This window comes from Chlamydotis macqueenii, chromosome 14, assembly GCF_036417535.1.
Source record: "Chlamydotis macqueenii isolate bChlMac1 chromosome 14, bChlMac1.mat, whole genome shotgun sequence".
Classification (NCBI taxonomy): Eukaryota; Metazoa; Chordata; class Aves; order Otidiformes; family Otididae; genus Chlamydotis; species Chlamydotis macqueenii.
Window position 1 is genome coordinate 17,188,733 of NC_141569.1, and position 12,626 is coordinate 17,201,358.

The window sequence follows — 12,626 nt, forward strand, 5'->3', positions numbered from 1 at the left end:
GAGCCCTCCCATTTTCTCGCTGACATGATTTATTTTTGGGGTGAGCTGCTCTGTTCCAATAGCTCCTGCTGGGAAAGGCCACCGGGATGGCAGCCTGTGTCTGGGGTTTGTCTCCATGTCTCAGAGCAGAAATGTTTTGCTCCAGCTCAGCTACATGTTGTGCTCAGCATGAAACCTTCCTACTTCCAGTGGTCAAAAATGGTGAAGATTTTGCTTCAAATGGTCATCCCATTGCTAAACCTCTTCTTTCTTATTTTAGGAGGAGACAACCACTCTTCCCTGCCGTCCGTCTTACCCTTAGAGGCAAAGCCACCCATTACCCTTGGTTTGCCAGGGAGCCTTATGCTGGGCAGAGACCTGAAAAGAGCAGTTAACAAGATGAAATGACAGACCTTTCACCGGTGACAATGCTCCTCTAATTAGCCGGACAAAGCGGTGGCACGCTGTGTGCACAGGTATGGTTATGCTTGGCACAGCTCTCCCAGCACGTCCCATCTGCAGAGCTGAGGACAACTGAGACCCCAATGACTGCTCCTGGTCTGAAACACTCCTTTTGTGGGGGGCAAAATCCAAGCCCTGATTAATGTCCTATGCAATCGGGCGGCTTTGTGAGGGCTGAAATGGATGCTTCGATCTGCGCTCACCCAGTGCAGCCCTCCCCAGCCATGTGAAGCACCACCTTCTTGCCGAAACACGTTCGCTGAGGCTCAGCAGATCTGCTGAGATACCAAGGCTTGGCATATGCTTGCATAAATAAAATATATCTGGATTATCAGGGTTTCTTTTGGGGCAGACTGTGGTGAATTGCGTATGCGTTTCCTTTCTCTCAAATCCTTTGCTAAAACTTCCTCTTTTGCGATTGTCATTTTCAGACAGAGCAGGCGTCAGAGACAGCTGTACATGGCCACCAAAGTCTGTCACACCAGGCAAGAGACACCTTTGAGCTCTCAGAAATGATTACTATCAAAGCCAGCGCTTGGCACAAAGACACCGAACTGCCTGGGCGCATAGCGAGCAGTTACCGTGTATACCCACACACCTCAAACACATCCATTTCTGCGCGTAAATCAGAAATAACACAGCACTTTGCTTACTCAACAGCTAATAAGCTTGGCTCTTTCCACACGAGCAAGAGTCATACAAGAAGAGGGGATTCGCTTTTGGAAAGCTCAAGAATTTCCTTCAGTTTTTCTCCAGCCTGTACATGAGTTTCCTGGCTTGGGGGAAGTTCAAATTGCTGTCAGCTAAAGCTGCACCCACAGTTTTATTAGCAGAGGGGGAGGGAAAACAGCTTTCCCTTCCCACAGTTTCTCCCGAGACTGCTCCTGCGCACGGTGGAGAGGAGGGAATTACCCTGAGCTGCAGCAGGGCAGGATTGCAGCCCCAGAACGGGATGTGGATGAGTTTATGTCGAGTGTCCCCGGTGCCCAGTGAGCATCCTCACCACCCCAGCTGACAGCAACTCTGAAATGAGCCTTGTCTGCTCTCCTGCAGTATTTTTCTTTCTTATATAGGGAACTGGATAATGGCAATTTATATCAAAGGTTAAAACTGAGATTTGCCATGCCTCAAGTGCACTTTATCATCACCAGGTAGAACAAACCTTTCCCTTTAGTCCTATGGGCATTTAATAACACACCCCCCAAAACATCCCCAGGAGGGTGCAAGGACGGCCTCAGGAGCCGGTTTAGAGCTGTGCAGCGCAAATATCCAAAGCAAAACAAAAACTATCATACCACACCCCCCCACACCCCTTTGCACCGGCAGCAGCCGTACAAACCTGCCTGGGAACAGGGCTTTCACCCCAAAAGCTCCCTGCCACGTTGGCCGGTTCCCCCCAGCCTTGTCCCCAACGTGCCGCTCGCCCCTGCCTCCCCATCCCACGCCGGGCAGCGGAGGCAGGCTGTTCCCAGCACGCGTCGGCACGTCTCGCATGAAACCCAAGGCCAAGAACAAGGCAGCTGCCTGCGCGCAACGTGCAGGCTGTGTGTGGTAGGGCTGTACTCAACAGCCTGCCAACACCCGGGCCGGGAACGGAGCGGGGATGGCCGCTGCCAATGGGAGCCAGCAGGAACGAAGCCGTGTGGGAAAGTTAAAATGCAAGCGGAGCCGGGGAGTGCGTGGCGTGTCCTTCCCAAGCGCTGCCTGAGCTGGGTCGGATTTAACGGGGATGGGTGTGCGAGCGGGGCGCGTGAGCAGCGGTGTGTTGGGAGAGGGGCTGAGGTGAACGGGGGATCAGCAGAGGCGTTTACCTGCAATAGGTTTTGAATACGTTACTGCGAAGGAGATCAGTCATTTTCACCCGAGTTACGCAGGCAAAAATCTGGAACCCGGATTTTAAAGATGCTATTTTAGCTGTTGCTGAAATCAGAAACAGACTCAGCGAGGAGAGGGAACGCTACACCCATGAAGTTCCTGCACGTTGCTACCCTGTTCTTCTAAGAGCAGAACATTGCTGGAGCGCTCATTAAAGCGCCCCTAAATTGATCTGATTTCCTGAAACACTCCACATGCCAAACCCACCTAACAACGCTCCTAGGAATAATTTTTTTTTCCCCCCTTGTTTAGTTCATTAAGCTTTCCTTTTGATTTGGAAGCCTGTTAAAGCAAGAAAACACTATTCAAGGCAATAGGTGCCACCTCTCCCCAGGTGAGATTTCCACAAATTTTATTTCCAAGCGGTATGGGAATTTCTGTGAAGCGCAGGCTTCTTTCAGTGCTCGCAGTTGAAGTTTTTTGTTTTGTTTTGTTTTGTTTTTCCTCCCCATTCACACTAATCCCCCCCCACTCCAGCAAAACCTCCTCCTGATGAGCAATGTCCCAGCCGCCCCCGGGATGCTCGGGGCGGTCCCCTCGGGGCAGGAGCGGTGCTGGGGTACCGGTCCCCTCCCTCCCGGGCGGGGGACGCGGAGGGAGCCGCGGAGTTGCTCTGCATATTAATGAGCCGGCAGCCGGGGCAGCCGCAGCTCTTTTAAAAAGAGGAGAAAAGGGGAGGGAAGCGGCAGAGAGGAGGCAGCGGCATCGCCGGGAACCGACATCCAGCCCCGGGGAGAGAGGGGGGCTGGACGAACCCGACACGAGAGAAACACATTAAAAAAAAAAAACAACCCACACACAAACCATCCCCAGCATCTCTTTAGGTACCTGCTGCCTTCATCATGAAGCTCCTGACAGCAGCTTTGCTCCTGCTCTTCATCGCCATGTGCTTGGCCAGTGCAGAAGGTAAGCTGCTTTATCCTGCTTATTTCCCACTGATTTTTTTTTCCCCAAAAGGCTGCTTTTCAAGTAATTTGTATTTGTCTCTTGATGGCTCTGAGTTGAATTTCCCTGCATGTAGGGAAAGAGCAATGCCTGGAATCTGTGGGGTAAAGTAGCTGCGAGGTTGTTTGTTTGGGTTTTTTTTTAAGGGTAGAAGTAGAGGTAAAAATACACGGGACAAAGTTGCGTCTTCATTACAAGGCAAACAGCCCCAGCTCCCAGCGTGGGAGGTCACGCATGTTCTCCGTTATTCAGGAATATAGCTGAAATGTCTCCTTCGAGGCTGAGGATGGTTCTCACAGGGAAAAGAGAGCAGAGCTGGATTTGATCTGGTAGCACAAATTCCGAGGGTGCCAGCGTGCATTTACTGCTGCGCACAGAAGTGATGGCTAAAAAACCCCGGCTTTTGTCTGGCTGCAAATGCACCACAGCATCCGTGCGAGGAGAAATGACTGAAAGTCCTACAAAGTCCAGGAGGGATGTGAGCGAGTGAGAAAGTAGCAGAGATGTGCGTTTGCTCGCTTGGTTTAAAGCAAGTTCTGACTCTTTCATTTCCTTTTGTGAAATACGATTACATTTAATCACAGCAGGTGCACTTTAAAAAGCTCTCATATTTACAAAGCCTCAGAACATAGATAGTGCTCTATACCCTATTTCCCAGGCAATCACCTCCTTTTCCTGGGATATAGCAAAGAAAATACTTTTTTTTTTTTTAAGCACAACAGCATTACAAAATTCAGTTTTTCCCACTGAGGCTTGAAAGACCAAAGCGAAGTCTGCATGCGCACAGAGGCTGGTGGGGAAGGGATGCTTGGTATGCAGGAGGCTTTGCAGGCACATGAGAGAATGCTTTCTCTTGTAGGCGTGAAGTGCAAGTGTTCAAGAAAAGGTCCTAAAATAAGATTCTCTAACGTACGGAAGCTGGAAATAAAACCGAGGTACCCGTTTTGTGTGGAAGAGATGATTATGTAAGTTTTCCTTCATTTATTGCTTTCCGTTTCCCTGTCAGCTGAATTGCTTTACCTTATACTGCAAGTTCCTTCTTTGTTCTTTGTTTTTCTCATGCCTTGGCATGCTAATTTCTGGGAATAGGCATTTGCTGTATCAGATGCAGTAAAATGTGCAGTTCTGACCAAAAACCCAGCTAACTTTTTCAACATATTCTTTTTTCCCCTCAAAGAAATATTTACAGAACAGGTAGCAATTAAAGGATAATCATTAGCTCAAGCGAAGATAGGGACAAATCCTGCTCCAGGCTGCCTGATGCAAAATCCAGAACTATTTACTCAAGTGATTTGGGGTGTGCAGAGTAAGAACGTGAGCAGAGTTTGGTGCGCGGTGGTTTCTCCAAGCAGAGCCAGGTTTTCGCCCGCACTGTGCGTAGCCATCCCCTTGCGTTCGGTGGGATTACCTAGCACACAAGAAAACGCTTTCCTGCCTGTCTCACTGCAAGCCGTGAAATCTCCATGTGGTGTAGTGACCAACCAAACTGAGGCAGGTACAGGGATTTTTGACATCTCTGGTGACTGGCTCAAAAGGAGGGGTTTTCTTTTTTTTGGGTTTTTGGTTTTTTTTTCATATTTTTAATCCAAGTGGTTTGTGGCTTTTTTTTTCCTGTCCTGTTTTGGATATCTTAAGATCCCCAAAAAAACCACCATCTGACCAGCACACGGGGCTGGATAACAACTAAACAGGCAGGTCAGACAAGGAGACTGCACCGAACTCCCTCTGCCACCTAAAAGGGGAAAAGGGGTCCCAAGAGCAGCCGCATCCCCACAACACCGAGGACTGATTGACTCCAGTGTTTGTGCTCCCTCGTTGAACGTTTGCCATTTGCTTAATCTTAGAAAGGTGCTTTAGCAGCAGGATGCAAGTCCTGTCCCGCCGAGCCATGCACCACCTCCAGCGCTCTGTAACGCCCAAAGGGCCAAATCCTGCCCATCCAACTGGCGTAAACAGGGGGATGCCATGGGAGCCTGATCCTGCCCGCACAGAAATGGCTTGCCAGACTTGGTGGAAGGTGTACGGAGGAGAAAGAGAGCCAAGCTTCCTCCAGATTTACACAAGTATCACCATGAGCAAATCCTAGCTCAAGGAACAGCAGAGCCACCTCTCTGAGCAGACACCGTGCACGGGCGGATTGCTTTCCCAACTGGATAGCTATGCAGATGCCGAGCAACGCTGTTCCAGACCGGAGGGTTGCCCGAGGTTTGCAGCGGCTGCGGGGACAGAGCTGTCCCATCACTCTCCCATCACTGCAGACAGGGCTGACCCACTGCTGTCGCTGCCTTTCCAGCTATGCTAACACAGTCTGAAGTCAGCAGTGAAAGCAAACTGAAATTAATATTCAGAGAACCAATCGATGCAGGAGCCTCTGGATGAGGCACAGAAAAGCTAAAATTCCTGCAGCCGAGTTTTTGTTGCTCTGGTGATCATCTAAAATGAGTTGGTGAAGCTGGGTCCCCTCCTGACCTCCTCAAAAGCGCTTGTATCTTTTCATACAGGAGAAATAGGATACAGATGATGTTTGGCAGAGAAGAAGTAGGTACATGGGTGCACTTTAGGAAGGAATTTTTCTTTGGCCATAACCCTCTCAGCAGAGCTGTGGCGCAGGATAAGAGACAGCTAAACTGAGTCCTCAGTCCAGTCAAAACCTCTCAGGATTCATGGTACATCTAGCAGTCACTGTGTGCATCTGCCTCCCGGAATGAGGAAAAGCAGCAGCAAATAGAGGGAGGTTTAACTCTTTCTGCCTGAAAGGATCCAACCCCCCTCCACCTATTGCCCCATCCCAGAGAGGGACATGGCAGAGTGAGAATAGCTGAGCCAGAGGTGGGCACCTGGAAATGGGCACCACTGGGAGCCTTTCTTAGGGGACAGATGAGGTGGATGCCAGTCCCCACACCAGCTTGGGATGAAAGGACCAGAGCCAGGACCCTCGTGGCCCTGGGGACAGCGCGTTCATAGGCAGGGGTGCACTTCCACCATCCCTGCTGATGAGATGCATGGGGACATGAGGTGCTGGGTGTCAGACTGACCCGGGGTGCTCATCGCAGCCCTAGAGGCATGGACATACTCTTCTCCAGCCCTCTTGGTCTTTTCACGCAGCCCATCCAGACAGCTTCTCACTCACACCTGCCAGTCCAGCATCCCCAAGGGCAGAGCCAGGTCAGCTCAGGGTGCCCAAAAATGCTACCACCCAACCCTGTGCCCACAGCATCGGGGACTGCGCAGGAACCGCAGAGGACTATGGGGCTGCCTTGGGAACATCTCCTCTGCTGTCCAGCCTCTGGCATCAAAGCAGAAAACCTACATGCGATGTCAAAGCAACGCATCTCAGCCTGAGAAATGATCCAGTTCACCCAAGAAGCAAACCTCATCAGACTGCGGGCTCTAGCAAATCCAGAATTGTCCTTCACTGCTTCTGGTGCAAATGTAGGGATTGCTGCTTTTTAAAGGAGCTTCTGCCCCTCTCCTCCTGCAACTCAGCTTGTCCATCACTTTCTGGAACTACCCTCTATGGTCTGTCAGAAGAGAAACCCAAACCAAAGTCTGGCATCAGCCAGCACAGATGACACAGCCCAGAAGGCAACTGCTGGATGGAGAAACTTTGCACCAGCCTCAACTCCCTTAAAACTTGCATGCCTTGTGCCTTCGGTGAAGGTTTGGTTTCACTCTCTTTCAAAGCTACAGGAAAACTCCCCTTCTCACATATGTACTGGTCTCCAGAGGGGTTGGCTGAGAACACCCTTAAAACAGAGAAAGTATGTAGATGATGCCTGCAGCCACGGAGACTCTTGGAGACCTTTCCACCGCTTTGTCCCACATGGGGAAAGGGCCACATCCTCTCAGAAAATAACCAGAAAATTACACCTGTTTTTGTGACTTTAGCTTACACCTTATGGAGCAGGAGGAGAAAGGGGAGCGGGGAAGAAGGTTAACTGAGTGCAAAGAATTATTTGAACCCCTTCTGTACCCTTGAAATGGGAAATGTGAGACCCTTAGCTCAGCTCGTGCAGGCTCATACAGCATTTCGCTTTGTCCAGCACATCCCCTCTGCACCGGGTGGGTGAGCTGGGGAAGTTTGCAGGCAGATTTTCTTGTGTTAGAAGATAAACAGCTCCTTTCTGAACCAAACCACAGAGGCAGCCCATCAGTACGCACAGATATTTCTGGTTTTCTGCCATCACTTTACTCATGTCTCTAGCAGTATTTAAATAATTCCATTTGAGGATTTTAGTTAAACTGAAAACCGTGTTTCCCTCTTAGGGATGGTATTTTCAGAAAATGAATCATTTCAATTAAAATTGTGGTCATTTTGGGGTTTTTTTTAATCACAAAATGTATAACAAAAGCAGAAAACTGCATGATTGAGCCCTGAGAAGTGATAAGTCTTGGCATTTCTGAAAAGCCATCCTCTTGGGAAGTAGCTCCAAGTCTCTTGTGTCACCTCGGTTGTGGCAGACCAACCGGTCTGACTTCATTAAGCTTTCTGGCAGGAAACCTAAAACAATGGGAAGACTTTTACCATGGTTTGCCTCCCAGCACGTCTCTTCTTGAGAATAAGGGGACACCAAGCCACTGCTGGCAGCAAGGAGAGAGGGATCAGCCTGTGATCGGAGGAAGCTGAAGCCCCCAGGACTGCCTGCCTGGGGCTCAGAGCTAGTCTGTTGGGCACCCAGGCACCCTGCCATGTGCAAGCAGTTAAGATATTGCTGACTAAAAGGAAAAAAAAAAAAAAAGGGGAAGAATAATCAATGAAGCAGGTCTGATCTTTTCTCTTGGATGCGGCATTGTTGAGTATAAGGGAACCATCTCCTCATGCAAAGACCTTATGGTTGCCTGCATGAGCCCTCATTAAATCAGCTGTTAAGCTCAAAAGAAAATATCTAACAGACAGGCAAAGCAAACCCACTGATTAAAACCAGTGGGTAGGTCTTCATCTGGTACAACCTAGTACAACTGTGGATAATATTGCACTGCCCTGATTGAGAACAGCTGAAGATCCGCTCTGATATTACTGCCATAAACTCAAATATCTGCCATAAAACACACAGCGTGAAAACCCTTCCCCTGCCCAGGTTTGGCACTTGCCCCCACTCCCGTAACCTGTGCTCGCTTGCCTTCCAGCGTGACCCTGTGGACGCGGGTGAGAGGGGAGCACCAGCACTGCTTGAACCCCAAACGCCAAAACACCATCAGGCTGCTCAAGTGGTACAGAGTATGGAAGGAGAAAGGCAGGTAAGTGCAAATTTGCTGAATGAGCAAGGGGAAAAAAATCCTGGTGCTACATTGGGCAACCAGCAGCTTTCAGACAGAGAGGGGCCAGGAAAATGCACAAACTGCAAATGCTCTATCCCGCTCAGAGGATGTATTTCATTACCAAAATTACAGTTATAAATGGATGTTCTTGATGTTATTTCTTTCCTGCCACATGCAGTCCTCGCTTCTATTTTAGGATTAGGTTGTTCCGCCTATAAATGGTAATTATTTTCTGTTAAAACTATTCATCAGCTGATGTTCTCAGTTATTTACATACACTCACCTCCCTTCTACAGGTAAAAAGCCAAGATGAAAAGCTAAATTACTTCCACGCAGTCACAAGGAAAGCAGCCAGCAGAGCTGGAGGAGAGTGCCCTGTCAAACACTTTAATCACACCACCTCAAAATCTTCAATTGCTGGTGACGCAGCTCTTTGCCAATTTTAACTACTGTGTCATTCCCAGAAAAACAGTCACTTGCTGGTAAAATGCCCTGCCACTTCCTCACTCACAAAGAGGATTTGGGCTTTTTTTGCAAACTATCAGTCATAAATAGGAGAGAGAGAGCAAGAAACACGAATCCCCGATGGTCGACAGCCATGGTGATGTCCCTGTCTGTAACCAAGGGCAGGTGCCCAACTCCTGCCACAGCCAGGAAAGAGCCTCCACACGCAGTACATACCCACCAAAGCCTGATCCTCCTCAGCTAACTGGGCATTTGCTCCCCAAAACTGACCTCGAACAAGGCCAGTGAGCAGTAAGCCCCCATCTCTCAGCAGGTCCAAGGGTGCCAGCGAGCTCCAGTGCAGCCACGCTGTGGCCAGCAGCACGGCTGACGCCATGGCACTGTGGGCCAGCTCCCAGGCTCCGTCAGCTCCGTAAATAGGGCACATGGGGAAGCCCTGGCTATTGCATAACCACAGATTTACGGTCTTCCTTTTTTTTATTTCCATAAGGCCGTCACTAAGATGATAAAGGATGCTCAGCCCCAGGCTCGTGCATTCAGGAAACGCACAGGGTTCTCCTAAGCAGACCGAGAGGAGCAGGGATTTCCGTGCAAATCTGCAAGGGTCAGGGTCCGCATGTCACAGACGAACTCCCATCTGCAGATAACGGTGCTGCTCGCACTCTCCTCCATAACCCAAAACACGGGTCAGCTCAAGGCTTTCCCGCAGTCCAGCCAGGGGATGGGGACCCTCCCTGCTGACAGGCAGAAGAGGAGGGACGGCAAGCCCAGCGTCCCCACAGCTTTGGCTGCCAGCCTGGGGAGGGCAGAAAGGACACAGCGCAACCCTCAACGTTTGACCTCGCTTTGCCTCGCCCAGCGCTGGCATCACCCTGCTGTGATGCGCCACTCCGGCACCCAGCAGGTCCCCAACACTGCTCACGGGGCACGCGGGGCAGCCGAAGCAGCATCAAGTGACTTTCAGACATAAAAGAGCCTGATCTAAACCAAGTCCTTGTAAGAAATAAGTAATTTGTCAGTGCCTTCGGGGCCAGCTGTACCAAGCCCTCTGCACTGCTCCCCAGGAAGAGGCAGAAATTTAAAGTCAAACGCAGTGCAAAAACAAATCTCCTCCCCAAAACAGCACAGTTTTTTCCATGCCACAGAAGATCGCTTTCACCCAAAGAGCCTGCACAACTAGGATTTTTCAGCAAACAAGCCTATCAAGGATGTAAACTAGAAAAATAAGTCTAATATTATTTCAAACATATCAGCTATTGTGAATTTATTAGCTACATACAACTCATGATATACTTCAACATTTGTACACGAGATAGGGATTTTCCAGTGGTTCAAGTGAATTAGCAGATGTGCATTTCTTCATCTTATGTATCCTGATAATTGTGGCAGAGTGTGTTACTCTCCGCACGCCTGCGAGACGCAGCGGTGCCAAAGTCTGACCCTCCTCACAGATGCTTTAGGGATAGCAACCCGGTGACTGCTGAAGTCAATAACTTACTCTCCAATTTACGTAAGCAAAGGCTAAAAAACTGCTTTCTGTTTCTTTGTTGTTTGGGAGGGTTGTTATTTTATTCATTTATTATTATTATTATTATTTGTAAGGCAGTTTTTTTTCATTCATAGTTTAAACATCCTGCTCTTGGCTTTCCTTCTGTTTAGGGTTTATGAAGAATAAGAGCAAGCAGCATGAGGAATGGAGCGGACTCCCTTGGCTGGCATAGGACTGGGCTCTGCAGAAGATTATTTCTCTCTCACAGACATAAGACGTGAATTCTATATTATTATAAAGCACTTTTTACCAAGGGTCAGTTTTTACATTTTATAGCCGTGTGCAAAAGGCTTCCAGATTTCACAAGCATCTGTTGCACTTCAGATTTCATACCCATCTGCTCTGTACTGAGATCGGGTAAACTCATGCTTTTCATTTTAAAGAGGTTGGGTTTGGGTGGGTTTTTTTTTTTTTTAAATTGTTATTCATTCATACTTCACTATGATTGCAATCGAGCTTTATAAGCTCATTAGGCAAACAGTAATGTTTGTAAAGGTGTTACACAGCCGCGTCCCTCACCCTTTCGCAACGGGAAGGCTTCGGTGCCGTCGTGGTTGTTTGTCACGTTTGCAGCCTCCGCCTTAGTCAGGGAAAGCGGGGACCAAAGATGAGTTTGCTGGGGAAGATGCCACCTAAATGTCGTGGCTGTAGCTGCAGAAGTGAGGTCCCTCAGCAGATGGTCAAACGAGCATGAACATCACTTGTGTACCTCTTCTTTAATAGACCTGAGGTCTTGCTGCAAGGTGAAGCATACCATATCTCCCATTTAACGTTTCAAGCATTAGAAATCATCTCTAGGTCGTTTTTATTACTAAGAAAATGCTTAATTTTTTCCACCTGAAGTTCTTACAGAAAGTTTGTGGCTTCAGTACCGAGACATTTTAAGCTTCAAGACTATTGTGTATGATTTCCTAGATTTGTAGCAACAACAACAACAAAAAAAAGCCTTTAAAAGGTACCTTTTTATGAAAAATATGATAGGGCAACCATATAAATACCTATATATGTTTTAGTCACAATACAACATATTCATTATTTTGAATGTAATACTTCAATGTTAAGCAGTGCATTCCTCTTTTTAAAAATAACAAAACTACCTTTTCATTTGTAAATATACTATAGGAAGTCTCCCTATATTATCTTTCTGTATAATGTACTGTACTGCTAAATTATCATATGCTATTTAAATGTTTGAAATATTTAGAAGGTTGCATGCAGATTTCATATTTCTTTCTAAGACAAATGAAAAAAGTAATAAAAAATATATTTAAAAAAGGTGACAATTGCTCTTAAATTTCCTTAGGCTGTCAGGGAACTCCAGCCACTTCTCATAACTTTTTACAGCTGATGATTTGGTTTGGGAAAAAACACTGAATCAGAGAAGCTGATTTAGAGACACGGCATCTGGATTACACTGGAATTAGAGAATGTTATTCCAGTCCAATTTACTTCCCTTTCTCATTTTAGAATTTGGACTTTACCCAAATACTGAGGAATCTTGTTACATAAAGAAGGGCTACGCCATGTGCCCATAGCCACCAGCCTGGTGTTAGGGTAAATAAATGTAAATCAACCACCCGAGTTCCACGTAACAACAAGTGGAATGCAGTGATTTAGACAAGATCTCTTCGATTAGGGAAGGCTGTACAATAAAAGTCAGGCAATAAAAATCTTTGAGCCACCCTGTCTTCTTTCTGTGCAGTTTCTGCCCTCACCCAACAGGAGTGACCTTACACACAAGTCTCCCACGCTGCTCCCCAGCTAAAAAGGGAATAACAGATTGGAAGGGTAGAGCCAGCAAGAGTTTAAATGCATGAAAACCTCCTGGTGTTCCCCAAACAGCACTGCTCTCCTTCCTGGCTGCTCCCAGCTGTGCAAAAGCGGCTTCGCACGGGGCTGCTGCTGAGATCGACACAGCTCCATTCACAGCAGTCTTATAATGTGTAATCAAGGCAACGCCTGGCCTCAACTCAAGGGTTTCCTCCACTTCAGGCAGAAAAAAAAAAAAGAAAATAAAAGTATACATAGTGTGTGTGTATATATATATTTATTGTGATAAGACCCTGGCAGAGCTGAAGGAGAAAGAGCTGTT

The 12,626-nt window shown here is 47.8% G+C and overlaps 1 protein-coding gene across 1 annotated transcript; it reads left to right on the forward strand.

Moving 5' to 3' along the window:
• Positions 1 to 2,898: 2,898 nt before the first annotated feature.
• CXCL14 (C-X-C motif chemokine ligand 14) lies at positions 2,899 to 12,222 on the forward strand. The gene is made up of 4 exons (XM_010117136.2): positions 2,899 to 3,222; positions 4,121 to 4,226; positions 8,389 to 8,499; positions 10,645 to 12,222. The coding sequence occupies exons 1-4, from the start codon at positions 3,159 to 3,161 to the stop codon at positions 10,658 to 10,660; spliced, it is 297 nt and encodes a 98-aa protein (XP_010115438.1). The 5' UTR covers positions 2,899 to 3,158; the 3' UTR covers positions 10,661 to 12,222.
• The last annotated feature ends 404 nt before the right edge of the window (positions 12,223 to 12,626 follow it).

Coding starts and splice junctions, on each gene's coding strand:
- CXCL14 (XM_010117136.2), top strand. CDS start 3,159: ATGAAGCTCCTGACAGCAGCTTTGCTCCTGCTCTTCATCGCCATGTGC. Junction 3,223..4,120: donor GTGCTTGGCCAGTGCAGAAG/GTAAGCTGCTTT, acceptor TTTCTCTTGTAG/GCGTGAAGTGCAAGTGTTCA. Junction 4,227..8,388: donor TGTGTGGAAGAGATGATTAT/GTAAGTTTTCCT, acceptor CTTGCCTTCCAG/CGTGACCCTGTGGACGCGGG.